The sequence below is a fragment of the Cavia porcellus genome, unplaced genomic scaffold (genome assembly GCF_034190915.1).
Source record: "Cavia porcellus strain 051 isolate PalLab524CR breed Dunkin Hartley unplaced genomic scaffold, mCavPor4.1 scaffold_1, whole genome shotgun sequence".
Lineage (NCBI taxonomy): Eukaryota > Metazoa > Chordata > Mammalia > Rodentia > Caviidae > Cavia > Cavia porcellus.
The window spans coordinates 134,697,866-134,715,378 of record NW_026947484.1 but is presented as its reverse complement, the minus strand read 5'-3'; the positions used below and the strand labels follow the sequence as shown (position 1 = coordinate 134,715,378).

General features: G+C 34.5%; 1 protein-coding gene across 3 annotated transcripts in view; it reads left to right on the top strand.

Moving 5' to 3' along the window:
• Nucleotides 1–17,513, top strand: part of Trim33 (tripartite motif containing 33) — a 113,748-nt gene that overhangs the window by 71,483 nt on the left and 24,752 nt on the right. For all 3 annotated transcript variants that reach the window (XM_063255813.1, XM_003479251.5, XM_003479252.5), the window contains exons 6-11: nucleotides 412–526; nucleotides 2,414–2,560; nucleotides 2,989–3,106; nucleotides 5,151–5,425; nucleotides 6,029–6,193; nucleotides 10,015–10,215. In XM_063255813.1, the coding sequence (XP_063111883.1) occupies nucleotides 412–526; nucleotides 2,414–2,560; nucleotides 2,989–3,106; nucleotides 5,151–5,425; nucleotides 6,029–6,193; nucleotides 10,015–10,215 (1,021 nt within the window). The remainder of the gene's footprint in view (nucleotides 1–411; nucleotides 527–2,413; nucleotides 2,561–2,988; nucleotides 3,107–5,150; nucleotides 5,426–6,028; nucleotides 6,194–10,014; nucleotides 10,216–17,513) is intronic.

Below are 17,513 nucleotides of genomic sequence, written 5' to 3'. Positions count from 1 at the left end.
AATTTAGTTTCTGCCTTCTGAAAAGGTAATTATTGGTTGGGACATTGTTGGTGGAAAGCATTAAGATTAAACAGAACTGGTATACCAGAATTGATTCTAACCAGCAATCATTGATGTTAGATGTTTGTAAGTTACATTCATTGTTATAATGACTTGAGATTGTTCACCAACCTAAGCGACTGGCCTTTATGAGCTTAATTTAAAACTACTAAATATTCGTTGTTTGTCTCTATAAATAACTTACTGGGACCAAATTAAGTGGTTTGGTCTGCCAACACACAAGTTGTACACTTTGACAAAGTTTTAACTTAAATACTTGGTTAAATGCCCACTTGGATGAATTTCTATAAAATTGATGACTCAGAGACAAAGGATAAGTTGATAACCTAATGATGCATTTCTCTTATTCAGGATAAAAGAAGTAAATGAGACTAACAAACGAGTAGAACAGGAAATTAAAGTGGCCATTTTCACCCTTATCAATGAAATTAATAAGAAAGGAAAATCTCTCTTACAGCAGCTAGAGGTATGGTTCAAAGCCAAAATAAAACAAAAACTGCTTCTCTTGCTCTTCAGCTGTTTTAATGTTTATTGAAAGCTCTTTTAAATGGGTTGGGGAATATGGAAGTAAAGTAAAATTTAAAAAATAGATTGTTTTTTCCATTTCCTATTGGAAAAGAGACCTTTTTTCTAGTTAGTTACTTTGAACTGTATTCATTAGGAAATAATGATGACTTTTAGGAATAAAAAAAAATTATTACTAAAATGTGGTGCAAACAAAGGAGGCCCACCACATTTCTTACCATGATAAAGATATAAAGGGCTTCTGCTTTAAGCCATTTGTGTCTTCACCTTATTTTAAAAATAGTTTCATAATTATGCAAAAAATGCTGCTCATTTTGAAATTTATAAATGTTAAACTTATTGATGATTTTATGTTAGATATTTGTGTTGCATATTTTGGGATTAATACATAGTTGTAAATTTTTAGGTAAGGATTTAGCCTGTTTGAAATTCAGATTAATTTTTAATTAGGCTCACCTTTACTACACACAGCTTATTTTTCTCAGCAAGTTTTATATGTGAAATATCTTAAAAATTACATGTTTTCTACATCACTGAATAGTAATAATTTAAACTGTGTAATTGACTACAGTATATAGCTTCCAAATGCTAGACTGCTTTAAAAATATTAGGCATGTAGTTAACATGCAAGTGAGATTATGTAAGTTACCTCTGAATTTCTATCTTTTAAATACATCTTATCTTTGTATTAGACATAATTGTGAGATTTTAAAATATTCTACACAAGCATTAAAGTTAGGAGTCTCCTGTTACACGTCTAGTAAGTTGCTTTTAATCTTACAGGATTTTTTTCCCCAAAAAAAGTACCATGTAAATGGAGAGCACTTAGCAGTATCTGTTTTTGATACATTCTAACCTCCTGTAAATACATCTTAGTTATATATCTAAAATAAAATTAGTAAAATCATTGCAAGAGCTTCAGAATTAAAAGTTTTCTCTTACGGCTAAAGTGTAGGTAACTACTTAATGACAAATACTATATGTCATGTACCCCTAACGTTATAAAAATTTTTTAAACAGATTTTTTTTTAATAGTATAATTCCTAAACTTCGTTATCCTAAGCTTTGCAAAAGGAATGATCTCTAGTGAAGTTGTAAATGCTATCAGTTGAGTATCACTACGCGTTGATTTATGTTTACAAAATGAAAAACTTGTTTTCTTGGGAAATGTACTGTCTAATAAACTAGATGGAGAAGCCTTTGAGAAAACAGTGGTTAACAAAGTAGGTAGGTTGTTCAGCTTGCTGAATGTCAGAATATGTAGAACATTACCCATCCCTTCTGGTAGTCCCTATTAAAGCACCTTATTTTTACTTTGCAGCATTTTTTTGAAGTTCTTTTTTTCTGGTTTGATCAGTCTTCACTCCTTTTTCTTTTAAACTTTGTTATTTAAAAGCTATCCTTGTTTTACTATTAGAGCATTGGAGTTTCTCTTTTTTTATTTTGTATTAGGTATTGAAGAAAAATATTAACCTCAGCCTCAGGCCGCACCAGTAGATGGCACTGGTTATACAATATTTTTCATTGGCCTAGGAAGTATAGTGAGTTAAGATTATATAAAATTACTACTAAAGTTAGCTCATCATGCCACTTTAGATTAATCAAATAGGAAGCTACTGTTTTTAGCAGACATTCATATGCTGAAAGAAAAAAGATAACATCTAATGTTAATTTCTGTATGTGGAATATTTTAACTTACAGAACTAAGTCTTAGTTGTTACTTTGATTAGTAATTTTTCCTGATTGGTCATAGGCTCGTTAAATAATTATTAACTAGTATATATTATTTTTTCATACAGTATTGAGTGAAGCTCTTCTTCTATTTCAGAATGTTACAAAAGAAAGACAGATGAAGCTACTACAGCAGCAGAATGACATCACAGGGCTCTCCCGGCAGGTGAAACATGTTATGAACTTTACAAACTGGGCCATTGCAAGTGGCAGCAGCACCGCACTACTGTACAGCAAACGGCTGGTGAGACATGTACCTTTATGTTTCTCTAATCAACTTTATTAAGGTATATTGACATTTGACAATTATTACTGCCCCCTTTTAAAATACAAGAAATTTGTGTCAGCCTCAAAGTTTCCCTATTTCATTATACCCTTGACCCTAGACAACCATTAATCTAATCTCTCATTTTCTAGAACTTTATGTGAAGGGAATCATGTAAGTAATGTGTGCTTTTTTGAAGGCGCCTAGGATCTTAATGCAGTTTACTATCGGAAATAACAATTTCAACAATGCATTTTATTTGATTGCTGATTTATACTTTGGTACTGTTTCTTCTGATACTTGACACTGAGGGAGTATTTTAGCTTTTTAAAATACTGTATTTTGTATGCTTTCCCAATTGGTGTTTAGCTTTAAGACTAATGTGAATTTTTTTTTCCTCCTTTAAGATTACCTTTCAATTGCGTCATATTTTGAAAGCTCGGTGTGATCCTGTCCCTGCTGCTAATGGAGCAATACGTTTCCATTGTGATCCCACATTCTGGGCAAAGAATGTAGTCAATTTAGGTGAGAAATTGTATTACAATAGAACATTGACCTGAGAAAAGAAAATATGTAAATCAAATTTTAAATAGTTTTAAAATTGTTTTGGTTTGTTTTTGTTTTTTGAGATAGAATTTCACTATATAGGCTTTCAGGTTTGTATTTCATACTGGCCTGAATTCACTATGTAGCTTAAGCTGGCCTTGATGTCTAGGCAGTCCACTTGCCTTAGCCTCTAGAATGCTGGAATTACAAGTCTGTGCCACCATGCATGTCTAAAGTTTTTAACTTTAAAATGTAAATAGCCAGATGTGGTAACACATTCTTGAAATGCCACCACTGAAAGAGGCTAGCTGGAAGGATTGCAAGTTGAAGTCCTGCCTGGATAATTTAGGATGACTGTCTCAAAATGAAATTGGGTTGAAATATAGTTCAGTATTAGTATATCCCTGGGTTCAATCCCTGGTAGTATTGCAAAAATGAAACGAAACGAAATAAAATATGAATGACTTGGAAGATAAGTTATTCATTCAAAACTTGCTCTAGTTAATGTTTTTGTTATAATTTACAATACTGTGTTGTTTTTGTGCTGGGGATGGAACCTAGGGCCTTACAGTTTACCATTGAACTATCCTCAGCCCCTCTGTAGTGTTTTATAATTTGTATCATTTCTAGTTTTTCCTTATATACTTTTTCAAATTAATATTGACTTTCATATATGCATAGAATTTGTAGCAAGTGACATAGATGTTCATTCCAACACTTGAGAGCCTGAGGGAAGATTGAGAGTTTGAGGTTGGTCTGGTCTTCGCAGTAATACTCTGTCTAAAAAATACCAAAACAAATCCCCCTAAAGAAAAATACAAACACTTAGCAAATGCTTCTTCATTCTCTAGGAGATTTTCTTAGGTGCTTAGTAGTTTAGTAATGCCAAATGGTACACTAGTAGAGGTCTTTCAGAAAACTAATGTGTCCAGTAGTCATGTCCTGAGGAATCCTTAAAAGATAAAAAGCAAAATTTTTCACATGGAAGAAAAATGGACTTTGCTTTTGTTATTCCTCATTGTGGATCTTTAAGGAAAAAAAAAAAAAAAAAAAGAAAGGCCAGGTATGGTGACCATGCCTATAGCCCTGTCTACTTGAGAGGCTAAGCCAAGAGGATTACTTGAACCTAGGAATTCAAGGCCATCCTGGGCAACATAGCTAGACCTTGATTCTTTAAAATAGCAAAAAAATTTCCTGACAAGTAAAGCTGTCTACAGATTGAGTAGATACGCTTTCACAATAGCAAAGTGCTTAACTTTGGGAATTGTGAAAGTACTTACGGCCTTTAAAAAAGAAAAAGTAATCTTTAGGTTAAAAAAAATCCTATCTCTTAAGTGACATAGAAGCCAAGAATGATTTTTACATTTTCAAAGAGTTACAAAAATAAAATCAAAGACTGAGGAACTTTAACATGGCCTTCCAACCTCTGCCTTAAATCACACCTTCCTAAAATGTACCCTCTGTGACTCATGGGAAAAAATGATCACTTTTGAAGACATGAATGGTTTAAACCATTTAGTATTTCTATTTGTAGCAGAATAGTTCTCTGTCCTTTATGTTTTGGCAGTTGAAAACCAGATGGAAGGGGCTGGGGATTTAGCTCAGCGGCATAAGCACCTGCCTTGCAAGCAGGCAGTCGTGAGTTCGATCCCTGGTACCGATAAAAACAAAAAAGACCAAAAAAAAAAAAAAAAAAACCAGATGGAATCAGAATTAGTAATCTGATTATCTTTGAGTCTTAATATGGGAGAATTGATTTAGATTGACTAGCTAATAATATCTTTTTCAGATCTTTAATTTTCTTCACACTTGTAGAAATATAGGATAAAGACAGCTAATCGAAAGTCATTTTTAATTTGGCTTTGGAATATATTAGGTTTCTAATCCTCATCATCTTTAAATTTAGCTTCTACCCCTGCTGTACTATGGAAAACTTTGATGTGCTGATAGTTGTTGGAAGATTAATTTGTGGGATAACAGTGTAGTTGATTTTATGCAAATCTTTCTCATTTTAAATCTCCAGGTAATCTAGTAATAGAGAGTAAACCAGCTCCTGGTTATACTCCTAATGTTGTAGTTGGACAAGTTCCTCCAGGGACAAACCACATTAGTAAAACTCCTGGACAGATTAATTTAGCACAGCTTCGACTTCAGCATATGCAACAGCAAGTATATGCACAGAAACATCAGCAGTTGCAACAGATGAGAATGCAGCAACCACCAGCTCCTGCACCACCACCAACAACAACAACACAGCAGCACCCTAGACAAACAGCCCCTCAGATGTTACAGCAACAGGTCAGTATTGTGTCAGTATTATATTATTGATTTAAGTTATGCAGATTTCAAGACTTCTCTTTCTCCCGTATAGATGAGTTACACATTCAGGTTTGCTAGCAGGAATAGAGTTCAAAGGTGAGTTCTTTTGCACAGATTGTCATAAGAATGTGATTAAAGTGTAAAAAGAAAAGGTATAAGTAAGTAACTTACCTTGGGAAACAAATTAATTCAGTACTTCTGTGAAATTACTGATGTGTTCTCATCACTCCACAAGATCATTGTGGGCCAGAGAAACGGGTCATTTCTGCCTAAGATCTGATCTGTTCTTTAGACATTTGTTCAGGTCATTCTCACCCATGTGGCTCTTCTGCTCTCTGCCCCTTCTGGTCAAAACCATTACTCCAAGTTGAGGTAAATTAATGTTGACATGCATACCAAGAGAGGAAAATGGGAAATTCAGAGTGATACACAATCTAATAATTACCAGTCCTTTGAGGATTGGCTAGAGATGAAGACAATGACTTATACCTTTTACTTTATATTCTGACTGGATTATTTTTACTGTAACATGTATATTTGAGAGATAAGTTTGTAAAGGTTATTAATTTTTACTTTTTGTAGCCTCCAAGATTGATCAGTGTGCAAACAATGCAAAGAGGCAATATGAACTGTGGAGCTTTTCAAGCCCATCAAATGAGACTGGCACAGAATGCTGCCAGAATCCCAGGGATACCCCGGCACAGCGGGCCTCAGTATTCCATGATGCAGCCACATCTCCAAAGACAAGTATGCCTAGAGTTACATTTGTAAGAATCATACAATTTTAAAACTAAAAGACATTGTTTTTCTTATTCAGTTGATGGGGGCAGGTCATTGATATGTTTATAAATTTGATTACTGTTATGTATCCTCTTGTCCCAGGAAAATACATATATACACTGTACATTAAATTTTGTATTCAATTTTACGAATTTTTTGCATCCTTTTAAATCTGTCACATACCATGGGTTAAGAATCCTTGATGTAATCCAACTCATTCACTTATAGAAGTGAGAAACAATATAAAAAACTTTTGAAGTACCTATACTCATAAGAGATGATACAATCAAGATTAGAACTTTAATTTCCTGATAGTCTGTGCTCTTTTAATGTGACTTTGATCCTAACATAAAAAGAATTTTGAAAGTAGGAGAGCTTGCTGTATATAATTTTTTTTTTCTCAAGTGTTACTCTGTTTAGAGTATAGATATGATTAGTTTCAAAAATAAATGTAGGTCTGGAGTGTGACTCAGTGGTCGAATATGCGTAGTGTGCATGATCCCCCAGCATTCTTCTCAAACTTGAAGTATATTCAGGTACAAATTTATAAATCTTTTTTGAATAGAAGGCTAATTTGTATAGGAAGTGTGAGGCAACTTTTCCATAGGATTTCCAGTTACCAAAATGATAAGAGTTCAGAGTTCCATTTTTTAACTTATAGAGTAGCCATTCTCAAAACATATTTTAATGACCATCAGAATCACTGGTCAGCTTGAGGTGGAGTGAGCAGCCTTATCAAAATAGTTTCTGAGCCATAACTCTTTGAAACATAATTTTCAAGAAGAGAGTAAACCTGTCGGATCATCCTGCATGCTAAAAGTTGAGAAAAACCTATCTTAGAGCAGCAATTTTTATCTTTTTGGTTCAAATACCTCCAGAAAAACTTTTGAAAATATTCATTCTCTCACATTTGAAGGTTATTTAAAGTTTCCATTGGAAGTTCATAAGTAATTGCAAAAACTTATTTTCTAGCATATTATAAATACTGACATTACTACATAAAACCTTTACAGCATTGTTTAATTGCATCTACTAGAATCCCAAATACTACAGCAAGCTTTTTTCTTCAATTAATTGTGTTTATTCGTACATTTTAGGTACTCATAATGATCACATTCATCAGAGAATTTGTACCTGAACTTGACATGAATTGATTGGCTTTTTTTCCTATTCTCCTGCCTTCTCTTTGACCCTTCTTCTCCTGCTTATTTACAAAAGCTTTATTTCTATTTTTTCCCTTATTTTCTCATTCTTTTTTTCTTTTTTCTTCCTTCCTTTTTCCCCTCCCTTGCTTTCCCTTTGTCCATTCCTAGTTCTCCTTCCTATTTGAATATTCTCTTCCTGTTTCACAATATCTCTTATACATTTGGTCCTTATTTACATTTTTGGTTTCTCACACCAGAGAAACAATGTGGTATTCACATGTGTGTCCAGTTTATTTTACTTAAGAGTGTGTCCTCAGGCCTGGGGATGTGGCTCAATGGTAGATTCTTACTTTCCATGCAGGTTCTGGGTTCAATCACAAAAGTATGTGTTCAAGGTATATCCACTTAGCTAGAAATGTCTCAGGGTTATCCTTTATGGCAGAATAATACTCTTGTGTTTTTTAAAAAAAGTTCTTTAGCCCCTTATTGGTTGATACACATTTGGGTTGTTCCAAAGTTTACCTATTACAAACTGTGCAGCTATAAACATGTATATGTTTATATCAATGTGGTATGATGCTTTTAATTCTTTTGGGAAGATACCAAGGAGAAGAACAGCTAGGTCAAGTGGAACCTGCTTTTTTGAGGAACCTCCACACTGATTTCCACAGTGGTTGCACCAGTCTGCATTCCCACCAACAGTGGAGAAAGTTCCTTTTCCCCCATAGCCCTGCCAGCACTTGTTGATTTAGCAAGTGCTTTTGAAGGTTAACATTTAATACATTTATTCTCTTTAGTCTAGAATTTCACTTTTATTTCCTCTGCAGAATTTTATCTATCATATATTTAAGCTTGATAGACATAAATAAATCTTGTAACTCTTTGCAAATGTATTTCAGTGGAACTTCTTTGTTAAATTTCTAATAACAGTGAGACCATTAAGCTTTTACATTTTTTGTACACATTCTAAAACAAAATACATGCTTATAATTTTAAGAATATTAGAAAACAAAATTAATTTGGCTTTGCATTTCTGGAGATGAAGTTTTTTACCCCTCTCTGCAGTTATATATATTTGTATTCTGTTATTTACTATTAGAGTAAGAAACCAACTCTGATTTTTATTGCTAGTTTTGTTTCATGTTGTGTTCAGACAACTTGTTCAGAAAAATGTGAATTTGGGAATTAAAAGAATTTTATCAGAAGTATTCCCAGTTTTTTGAAGATTTTCTAAATTGTAAGCTATTTTTAAAATTTTTTTATGAGTGATAGGTTCATGAAGTCTTTTTAAAAAAATCATTAAGTATTAAAACTCACTTGAAGATTTATTTTCTAGGTTTCAGAATCAGTCATTTTTCTTTTTTTTTTTTTTTTTTTTTTTTTTGTCTTTTTCATTTTTATCGGTACCAGGGATCGAACTCACGACTGCCTTGCTTACAAAGCATGCGCTCATGCCGCTGAGCTAAATCCCCAGCCCCGAATCAGTCATTTTTCAACACTCAAACAGTATTATTTCCACTTAGACCTTTGGTTATCTCTACTTTCCCTATCCTGGAACACCTTATCTAGAATAAGCTTAGGAATGGTTCAGAGGTATGCTTTTCTTCTGTGAAATAGAAGAAGGACAGTTGTCAGAGAAGTGGTGCCATATTCTTCAGCAAATTTTGTTTTCAGATGTAGAATATATATGTAAGTTGAGGATCTAGACATTAATTTCCTTAAAATTATTCAGATGCCCTTGTATTAAACAAAACCGTAAAATATTATAAGGGACCAGACACACTATTTTAAATAAGATTGTAGAAGGCATACAATCAGACTAAACAACTGTCTTAGAATATTTTTCTTAGAAAATATTCTGCCCGGGGTTGGGGATTCAGCTCAGCGACATAAGCACCTGCCTTGCAAGCAGGCAATTGTGAGTTCGATACCCGCTACCAATAGAAAAAAAAAACAAAATATTCTGCCCCTAGAGAAATCACTGAATGTTATTAGCATTTTTAGTTTTTAGTTATTTTAAATAATTTATTTACATGTATACAGTAATTTATTTCCCAAAGATACTTATATATGACCTTAATAATGCGCATTACAACTCTCACATTGAAACAGGTGAGAGACCACTCGTCAGCATTTGTAAATTACATAAATTTGTGATTTGCCTGAGGTAACACAATATTAAAAGTGAGAATTGATGTTGTATTTGCTTTCTATAAATTCATTGTTTTTTCCTACCATATCAAGCTACATTACATTCTTGTCCTTTTTAACTTTTCTGTTTTCATTAGAAAAACAACTAAAGGTTCAAGAGGTATGTAGACAGAACAGTAGCTTTCTTATTCTGATTTTCGAAAACTTTAAGGCCTCTAGATCAATAACCTTGATTCTAAAATAAGGTTATATGACCAGAGTGATAGGTTGAAAATTATTGACAAGCCTGTTTTTCCATAGATACTATACAAAAGTGAATAGAAAAATGAATGGCTAAGTTTTAGTTATTCTGTTGTACACAGTTGAGAGAGCCCACTTTTTTTTCCCTCTCACAGGCTCACATACAACCTTCGTAAAATAATATTGTTGTACAGGTACAACTGTCAGGTACCCTGGCAGATCAACTAACAATAATGTATTCTTTCTTAACAGCACTCAAACCCAGGGCATGCTGGACCTTTTCCTGTTGTATCAGTACACAATACCACAATCAACCCAACAAGCCCTACTACAGCAACTATGGCAAATGCAAACCGAGGCCCCACCAGCCCATCTGTTACAGCAATAGAACTCATCCCTTCAGTTACTAACCCGGAAAACCTTCCATCCTTGCCAGATATTCCTCCCATACAGGTTTGTCTTTAAGTTAAATGAGTTATTTAAAGCCATGTGTTAATTACAAAGTTAGAGCATACATTTCAGATTTTATGATTTTTAAAATTCAGGCCAACATTTCTCTGAAATTTATGAAGAGTATAGATATTAGAATTTCAAAAGGTTCTTGGGCTAGAACTAAGATTTTTAAAATTTTAAAGTTATAAGAAATAGAGTGTTCAATATTATGAGACTGTCTAAATAGAGGTACAATGATGGTTTGTCAGTTTTGTTGATTTTTCTTTTTTTTTGTTTTTGTTTTTTTTTGTCTTTTTTTCCTTTTTATCGGTACCGGGGATCGAACTCACGACTGCCTGCTTGCAAGGCAGGCGTTTATGCCGCTGAGCTAAATCCCCAGCCCCTTGTTTTGTTGATTTTTCTACCACCTGGTAACAGGCATATTTTTTGGTGTAAGTTTGGAGCTAGAAAGAATACCCATAGGGTGAATTTTTTGTCATTCTTCCTTTAGATCCTTAACGAGTGGTATTCAGCTCCTCATGCAAATCATTGGACTGAGAAAGGATAGGGTTGCAAAGTATAAAGGTCTGTTACTATCTTAGTTACTTTCCTTGTGCTGAAACAAAATACCTGACAGCCAAAGTTAAAAGAAGAAAGATTTATTTTGATTCACAACTTGTAAACTTTTCAGTCCATAGGTAGCTGGCTCCATGGCAGAGGGGTATCACAAGGAAGAAGTAATTCATGGCAGGCAGAAGGCAGCATGCAGCATGTGACAACAGTTGCCCATTTTCTGTCCCTTATAGTCTGTCAGAACTGTACCAGACCAGTCAGTGGACTAATTTAGTAATCACACAGCCTTAATTCCAGAATATCACATACAGAAGGTTCAGCTACCTCTGGCCACATTAGGGGTAAAGGGGGGACACAAGCTGTAACAAGTATTTTGGGGCATATACTAAAAGAAATGAACAGGGTGTGGTGACACACTTCTGTAATCCCAGCACTCAGGAAGACTGAGGTAGGAAGATCGTTGCAAGTTCAAGACCAGCCTGGGCTACAAAGTGAGCCCAAGGCCACTCTGAACTGCATAGCAAGACCCTATCTCAAAAAGACTAAATAAATAAATAGAGAAATATAGTTAAGAGGAATAGATGAAGCATGAAGAGCCTCTAAGACTTTTAGCTATGACATTTCACAGCAAACAGTTATCTTCAGTGCTTTCTGAAGAAATTTCCAGTTTAATTAAAGACTTTCTTTTTAAATCTGTGAATAATAATGTTTGAGGATAAACTGAATTACTTCATGCATCATATGAGTTTCATGTGAGTCACTGGTCACCATGGAGCGAGGAGCCCTGAAACTATTAAGATAGTGAGACCCTCAACACCCTTTCTGTGGCTGTAGTTAAGTATTTTTGTATATTTAATGAGTTTGTGTAAGAATGTAAGAATTGGAAGTCAGTGACGTGTGAAATTTTCTTAATCAAGCTGTTTCCCTGATATTAGGAGAAATCTTTTTTGGCTAAGGGAAGGATAGTAGTTATTGGTGCTGAGAGGGCTGGACTTTATCTAATGGAAAAAGTCACATTCTAAGTTAAAAGCTTATAATTTACAAAGTGCTTTCATAGGAAGTATATTCGTTTAAGCTTGAAATCTCTTGATATGATACATAATAGCCAATTTTATGATGTGAGTAAGTAGAGATCCTCCCAGAGTGACACACTAATGAAAAAAATTGGATTTTAGAGACCAGACTCTTGATTCTGTTTGATTTGTTTCCATCATCCATACCAAAAGGAGGGAGATAGTTTCGGATTGTGGATCTGGAAAAGTATGGTATTGAGTCTTTAGTGGCCCTTACTGTATGCTGAAGTCCTAGGGCATTGAGGATAAAAAGACAGCTCTTAGAGCCAGGTATTTTGCATGGATGGAATCATATATGTGACTTTCTATCTGGCTTCTTTGACTTCGCATAATGTTTTTCAAGTCTATGGTGTAGCAGATGTCAATAATTCAATCCTTTTTTTATGTTAGAATAATACTCCCTTTTACAAATACACCACATTTTGTTCATTCATCAGTTGTTGGATGTTTGGGTTCTACATTTTGACTGTTAAAACTAGTGCTGCTAGTTGGGCATGGTAGTGCATGCTTGTAATTCCAGCACGCAGGAAGCTGAGGCAGGAAGATCACTCCGAGTTCAAGACCAGCCTGGGCTATGTAGCAAGACCTTATTTGAAAAAACAAACAAAATCCAAAAAATAATGCTGCTAAGAGCTTTCATCTTCATACATACAGTTTTCATTATATGTTTAGCCTTATTGGTGTGGTTTGGTTTGGTTTGGTTTTTGAGACAAGGTCTTACTATGTAGTCCAGGCTGGCCTTGAACTCACAGTGTTCCTTCTGCCTGACCCTCTACGGAGTGCTAGGATCACAGACATGTGCCACCACACCTGGCTGTTTTGAAGAAATGCCAAACTCTTCCACAGTGACTGTACCATTTTACATTCTCACTAACAAGTTTTATGAAGGTTTTAGTTTCTCTGTATTCTCACCAGTAGTTGTTACTGTCATCTACTTTTAAAAGTAGAGGTGGCTAACCTAAAAGCACAAATATGGTAAGAAGTAGTTAACCATGTGAACCAAAAGTAGAGAAACCTCTTACCTCTCAAAGTCATCTACTCTTCACCTTGTCTTTTTATAAGTTCCATAGTACAGTAAAAGGAAATCTAAAGGTGGTTATACAGAGAGCTAAGTAGCATTTACTATGCAAATCAAATGACATTAATGCAAGGCATCTTCAGATATTTGTTGACTGGTATCAGTAGTACTGACCATTACAATGATTTTGTTGTAAGGAATAGAACTTGACTTAAATAAAATTCTCACAACCTGTATTATTTTTAATTTTACACAACTATTTGTCTCCAGCATAGTAATAATTCATATTTGCAGTGCTCAGGAGATACATGGTAAACCTAAATACTGTTAAAGGAATGTTAGATTATACACATTAAGATTATAATTAACAAATTTAGTGTTCTAATGATGTATCTTACATTTTTTGAAAAACTGTCACCCTTATTTGGCATACTCAATAATTTATCAGATTTCTTTTCTGAGAAAACTGTGTGATAAATTGCGTACAGATTTACATGTTGTAGAATGTTTGCATTAACTTTTTAATGCTAGAATATATACTTTGTTATCATCACTTACCTATAATGCTGTGAAGTTTATTGTTCTGAGAATGATACTGCCCTCAAGAAGGTGTAACTGGTTGAGCTAGCGGTGGCACACACTTGTAGTCTCAGCACTCAAGAGGCCAAGGCAGGAAAATTGCTATGAGTTGGAGACTAGCCTAGGCTACACAGTGAGACCTGTTTCAAACAAATCAACTAACAAAGCATAACTGAAGATAAATCTTGGTGAATAAAACTTAAGGGTAGGTTATTTGAGTGTTCTACTCATTCATGGTACCACTTGATGAAGCTGCATTCTTAGAAATGCCTTGTTACTGATCATTATGTAATAATCTTAGTTTACTTGCACAAACCTAGCTAGTATCAGTCAACTATTCAGAGTGATCTCTTCAGCAAAAAACATGAGATTTATGGGTTGCTGCCAGTGTAACACAGGCAGTAAACTGTTTGTTTCATTTTTTGTCTTTTTGAGACAGGGCTTTATTATGCAATTCAGACGGTCTTGAACTCATGGCAGTCCTCTTGCCTCAGCCTCCAGAGTACTGGGATTTTTTCCTTTTTTTTTTTAAAGAAATAGAAGGATAACAATAATATAATAATATAACAATAAAAAGTATAATAAATACATAAACTAGTAACCTAGTTATCATTGTATTATATGCTGTACATAATTATATTCACCATGCTATCCTTTTACATAACTGTTTATACAAACATCTCAAACATGAGTTACATAGTCAATATACAGTGGTTGGGATGACATTAATAGGCAATACAAATTTTTAAAGTGGTAAGAGAAACAGTCATAAGCCTCAAAACAATGACGTGGTCAACACTGGATCATAACAGTGGTCATGAAATGACAGTAAAGCTAAAATTTAGGCATAAGATCTCACAGCTGGATGTTGTAGTGTGTAATCTCAGCAGCCTGGAAGAGTAAAGCAAGAGGCTCATAAGTTGGAACCCAGCATGGACAACTGAGGGAGACCCTGTCTCAAAGGCATGAGGGGACAACAGCTTAAAGATCCTGGATTCAATCCCCAGCACTGCAATCAGTCGATGAAAAATGAAAATTTATACTCCATTTTTCTTTCACACAACTAAATCCCAGCACTTTTCCCAATTGATGTATCTCAGATAGATCGTTCCTCACAAACATACTAATATAAATGAAATGTAACAGAAGCTAGGAAATATAGGTGCATGCTTATTATTCCTCCCATTCAGGCAGCTAAGAAAAGAAGATTGCAAGATCCAGAGAATCCTCAACTTACAATGAGTCCTTATTATAGTGAGACCCTGTCTCAAAATAAAAAAGTAGAGCAGGCTGAGTAGTAGTAGTTCACCACTTTCAGTGGGAGGTCTCCACCTAACAGAAAATGAGATTATACCATACAGATACGCTTGGTTAATACTATCTTGAAAGTTTTATGTCTTTATTTTTGGACTTTTTTTTTTTCCATGTCGTTTCTTTGAGAGCTTGTTTGAAGGTTCAACAGGAAAACACACCTATTTGTATACCCTTGACCAAAGAATGGTCTTCCTCAATTGGGGGCAGTTACCGTCTTTAATCAAGTACACAAATGTCAATGATTTGTAGTGTTCTCACTTTTAAATCTCTAGTGTTCCATTTTGCTGGACATAGTTTGACATAGTTTTCTTTCTGTTGGTGAACCTTGGCTTTATGTCTTACATCTTCACTAGTGAGAAACAAAAATACATGCATGAAAAGATGCAAGTAATACCCTGGTTAATGGTTTAACCATTAGGGAAATTCAAGTTAAAACCAGTGAGATGCAATATGACCGAGCTGTTAAGATGATTAAATTAAAAAGACTGCACATTTGTTGGTGAGAGAGTTGTTTATTTGATTTGTTTACTTGATTTTATTTATTTTATATATACCTCATAAACCTTGGTGGAATGTAAAATTGTATACCACATAGGGAAACAATTTAGCAGCTTCTTAAAAAGTTAAATATATACTTACCATAATTTCTACTTCTATAGATTTGCCAAAAGTAAAGGAAATAAATGTGTGCACAGAGATTTGTACAGATTTGTATAATAGCTTTATTTGTAATAAGGCAAAACTGGAAACAACCTGAGTGTCCTCTTACAGATAAATGGATAAATACATTTAATATACATTGAATATTAATAAAAAGGAATGAACTTGATACAACCAGCAGGATAAACTAACATCAAAACAATTATACCAAGGGGAAATAATGGATTTAAAAGTTTATCATTGGGGCTGGGTTTATCATTGGCTCAGCGGCATAAGCACCTACTTTGCAAGTGTGTGGTCGTGAGTTCAATCCCCGGTACCGATAAAAAAGAAAAAAAAAGTTTATCATAGGATTTCATTTATATAAAACTGCAAGGAAAAAAAACAAATTAAAATGCCCAAAAGATCAGTATTTGAGGTTGAGGGAGGGACTAATTTGTTTACTTGATTTTGGTTTCCTGGTTGTATATGAAATCATCAGATTGTACACTTTGAATATATTTTATCTTATTGTTTGTTTTTTATATTTCAATGCAGTTTTTTAAAAGTCACATTGAGGGCTGAGGATTTAGCTCAGCGGCATGAGCGCCTGGCACCTTGCAAGCGCATGGTCATGAGTTCGATCTCCGGTACCAATTTAAAAAAAAAAAAGTTTAAAAAAAAAGTCACATTGAGCCGCAGTAAGCATGTTTTATTAAACACATACAAATATTTCTCTAAGGGTGGCAGAAGTGGATCAGATCAAAAGCATTCACAATTTAAATTTATGTTGACCCTGACAATTTTCTCTTTAAAATATTATTGAGGGTTCACGTGTGTAATTCTGGCTCTCAAAAAGTTGAGGCGGGGGATCCCTGAGAGTTTGAGGTCAGCCTGAACTACATAGCAAGACTCTGTCTCAATAAATAAAACAAAACAAAACAAAAGTGTATATAGTGCTAGTTTATATACATGAAAGTGCTTATTTCTGCTGTTTTCTCAACTCTGGCTTAAGTTGTTAATCATTGTTTTCTTCCATGTTTTATCTGCTAGATAAAATGATGTTGATTTGATTTTTCTCTTTAGTGTATTTGGTTATTTACATTCCTTGATTATTTTTATTCTCTAATTATCTTCTGTGAAATGTCTTTGTTCAAATTGTCTATTTTTGCTTATATGACACATTCCATGCAGTTATTGAGGATACTAAAAATATAATGGTTTCATAAGGGAATGAATTTATATTTTTTCTAGTTAAGACAAAAATTTTGACTTTATAGTGAACCCCATAGGTAATGAAAACTACACTTGAATTCTTTTGTTAGCATTTCTGTATTGGGGGCTGTAATGGCATCAGAGAGTGCATACTCTCTGTTGGCCTCTGCCTGCCCTGTTCACTCAAGTCTTAATGTTATCCATCCAGTTAGGAATATAAGTTGTAGGTGAATAGCTAAAAGGGCAGGTAAAATGCGATTTTACATTTGTTTTGAATCATTCCCCATCATTTGGTTTTTACACACACACACACACACACACACACACACACACACACACCTACCTCATCCAGTGGTCCAGTTGATCTAAGTTGCAGGTAGGGATTCTCCTATGAGAATGTGCCTGAATCTATAGCATATGTGCTACAGTGGGCTGCTTGTGTCATTGAAAGCTCTAAAAGGATTACTATCACTGTCCTGTAGTTACAGTTTACAAAAAGTCTTTAGCTAATAGCTGTGACCACAGGATAGACACATAACTGATGCTGTCCTTTAGTTGTCCCTACAAATATCCCATAGCCTCCTCTCACCTTTAACCCTTCAGGTGTCTGGCATTTTTTAAAGAGCATTGGGGAAATTGTCTTATGCACATTAAGAGGATCTTCCTATATTGTGAGTTACTGCATTATGATCCTCTTCCTTTCAGTTCAATTCTACCTCAATTTAGTGTCACAGTTTCCTCCAAAGTCTGCACTGGGATGTCACTGTTTGTGTTTCACTGCTGTGAGAATCATTGCACTTCAGGAGGAAAGAAGAGCAAGAAGTAAATGCACATGTTCAGTTTGGTCTTCAAGTAGAAATACATTTCCATAAGTAATCTGGGGGCTGAGGATGTGGCTCAGAGGTAGG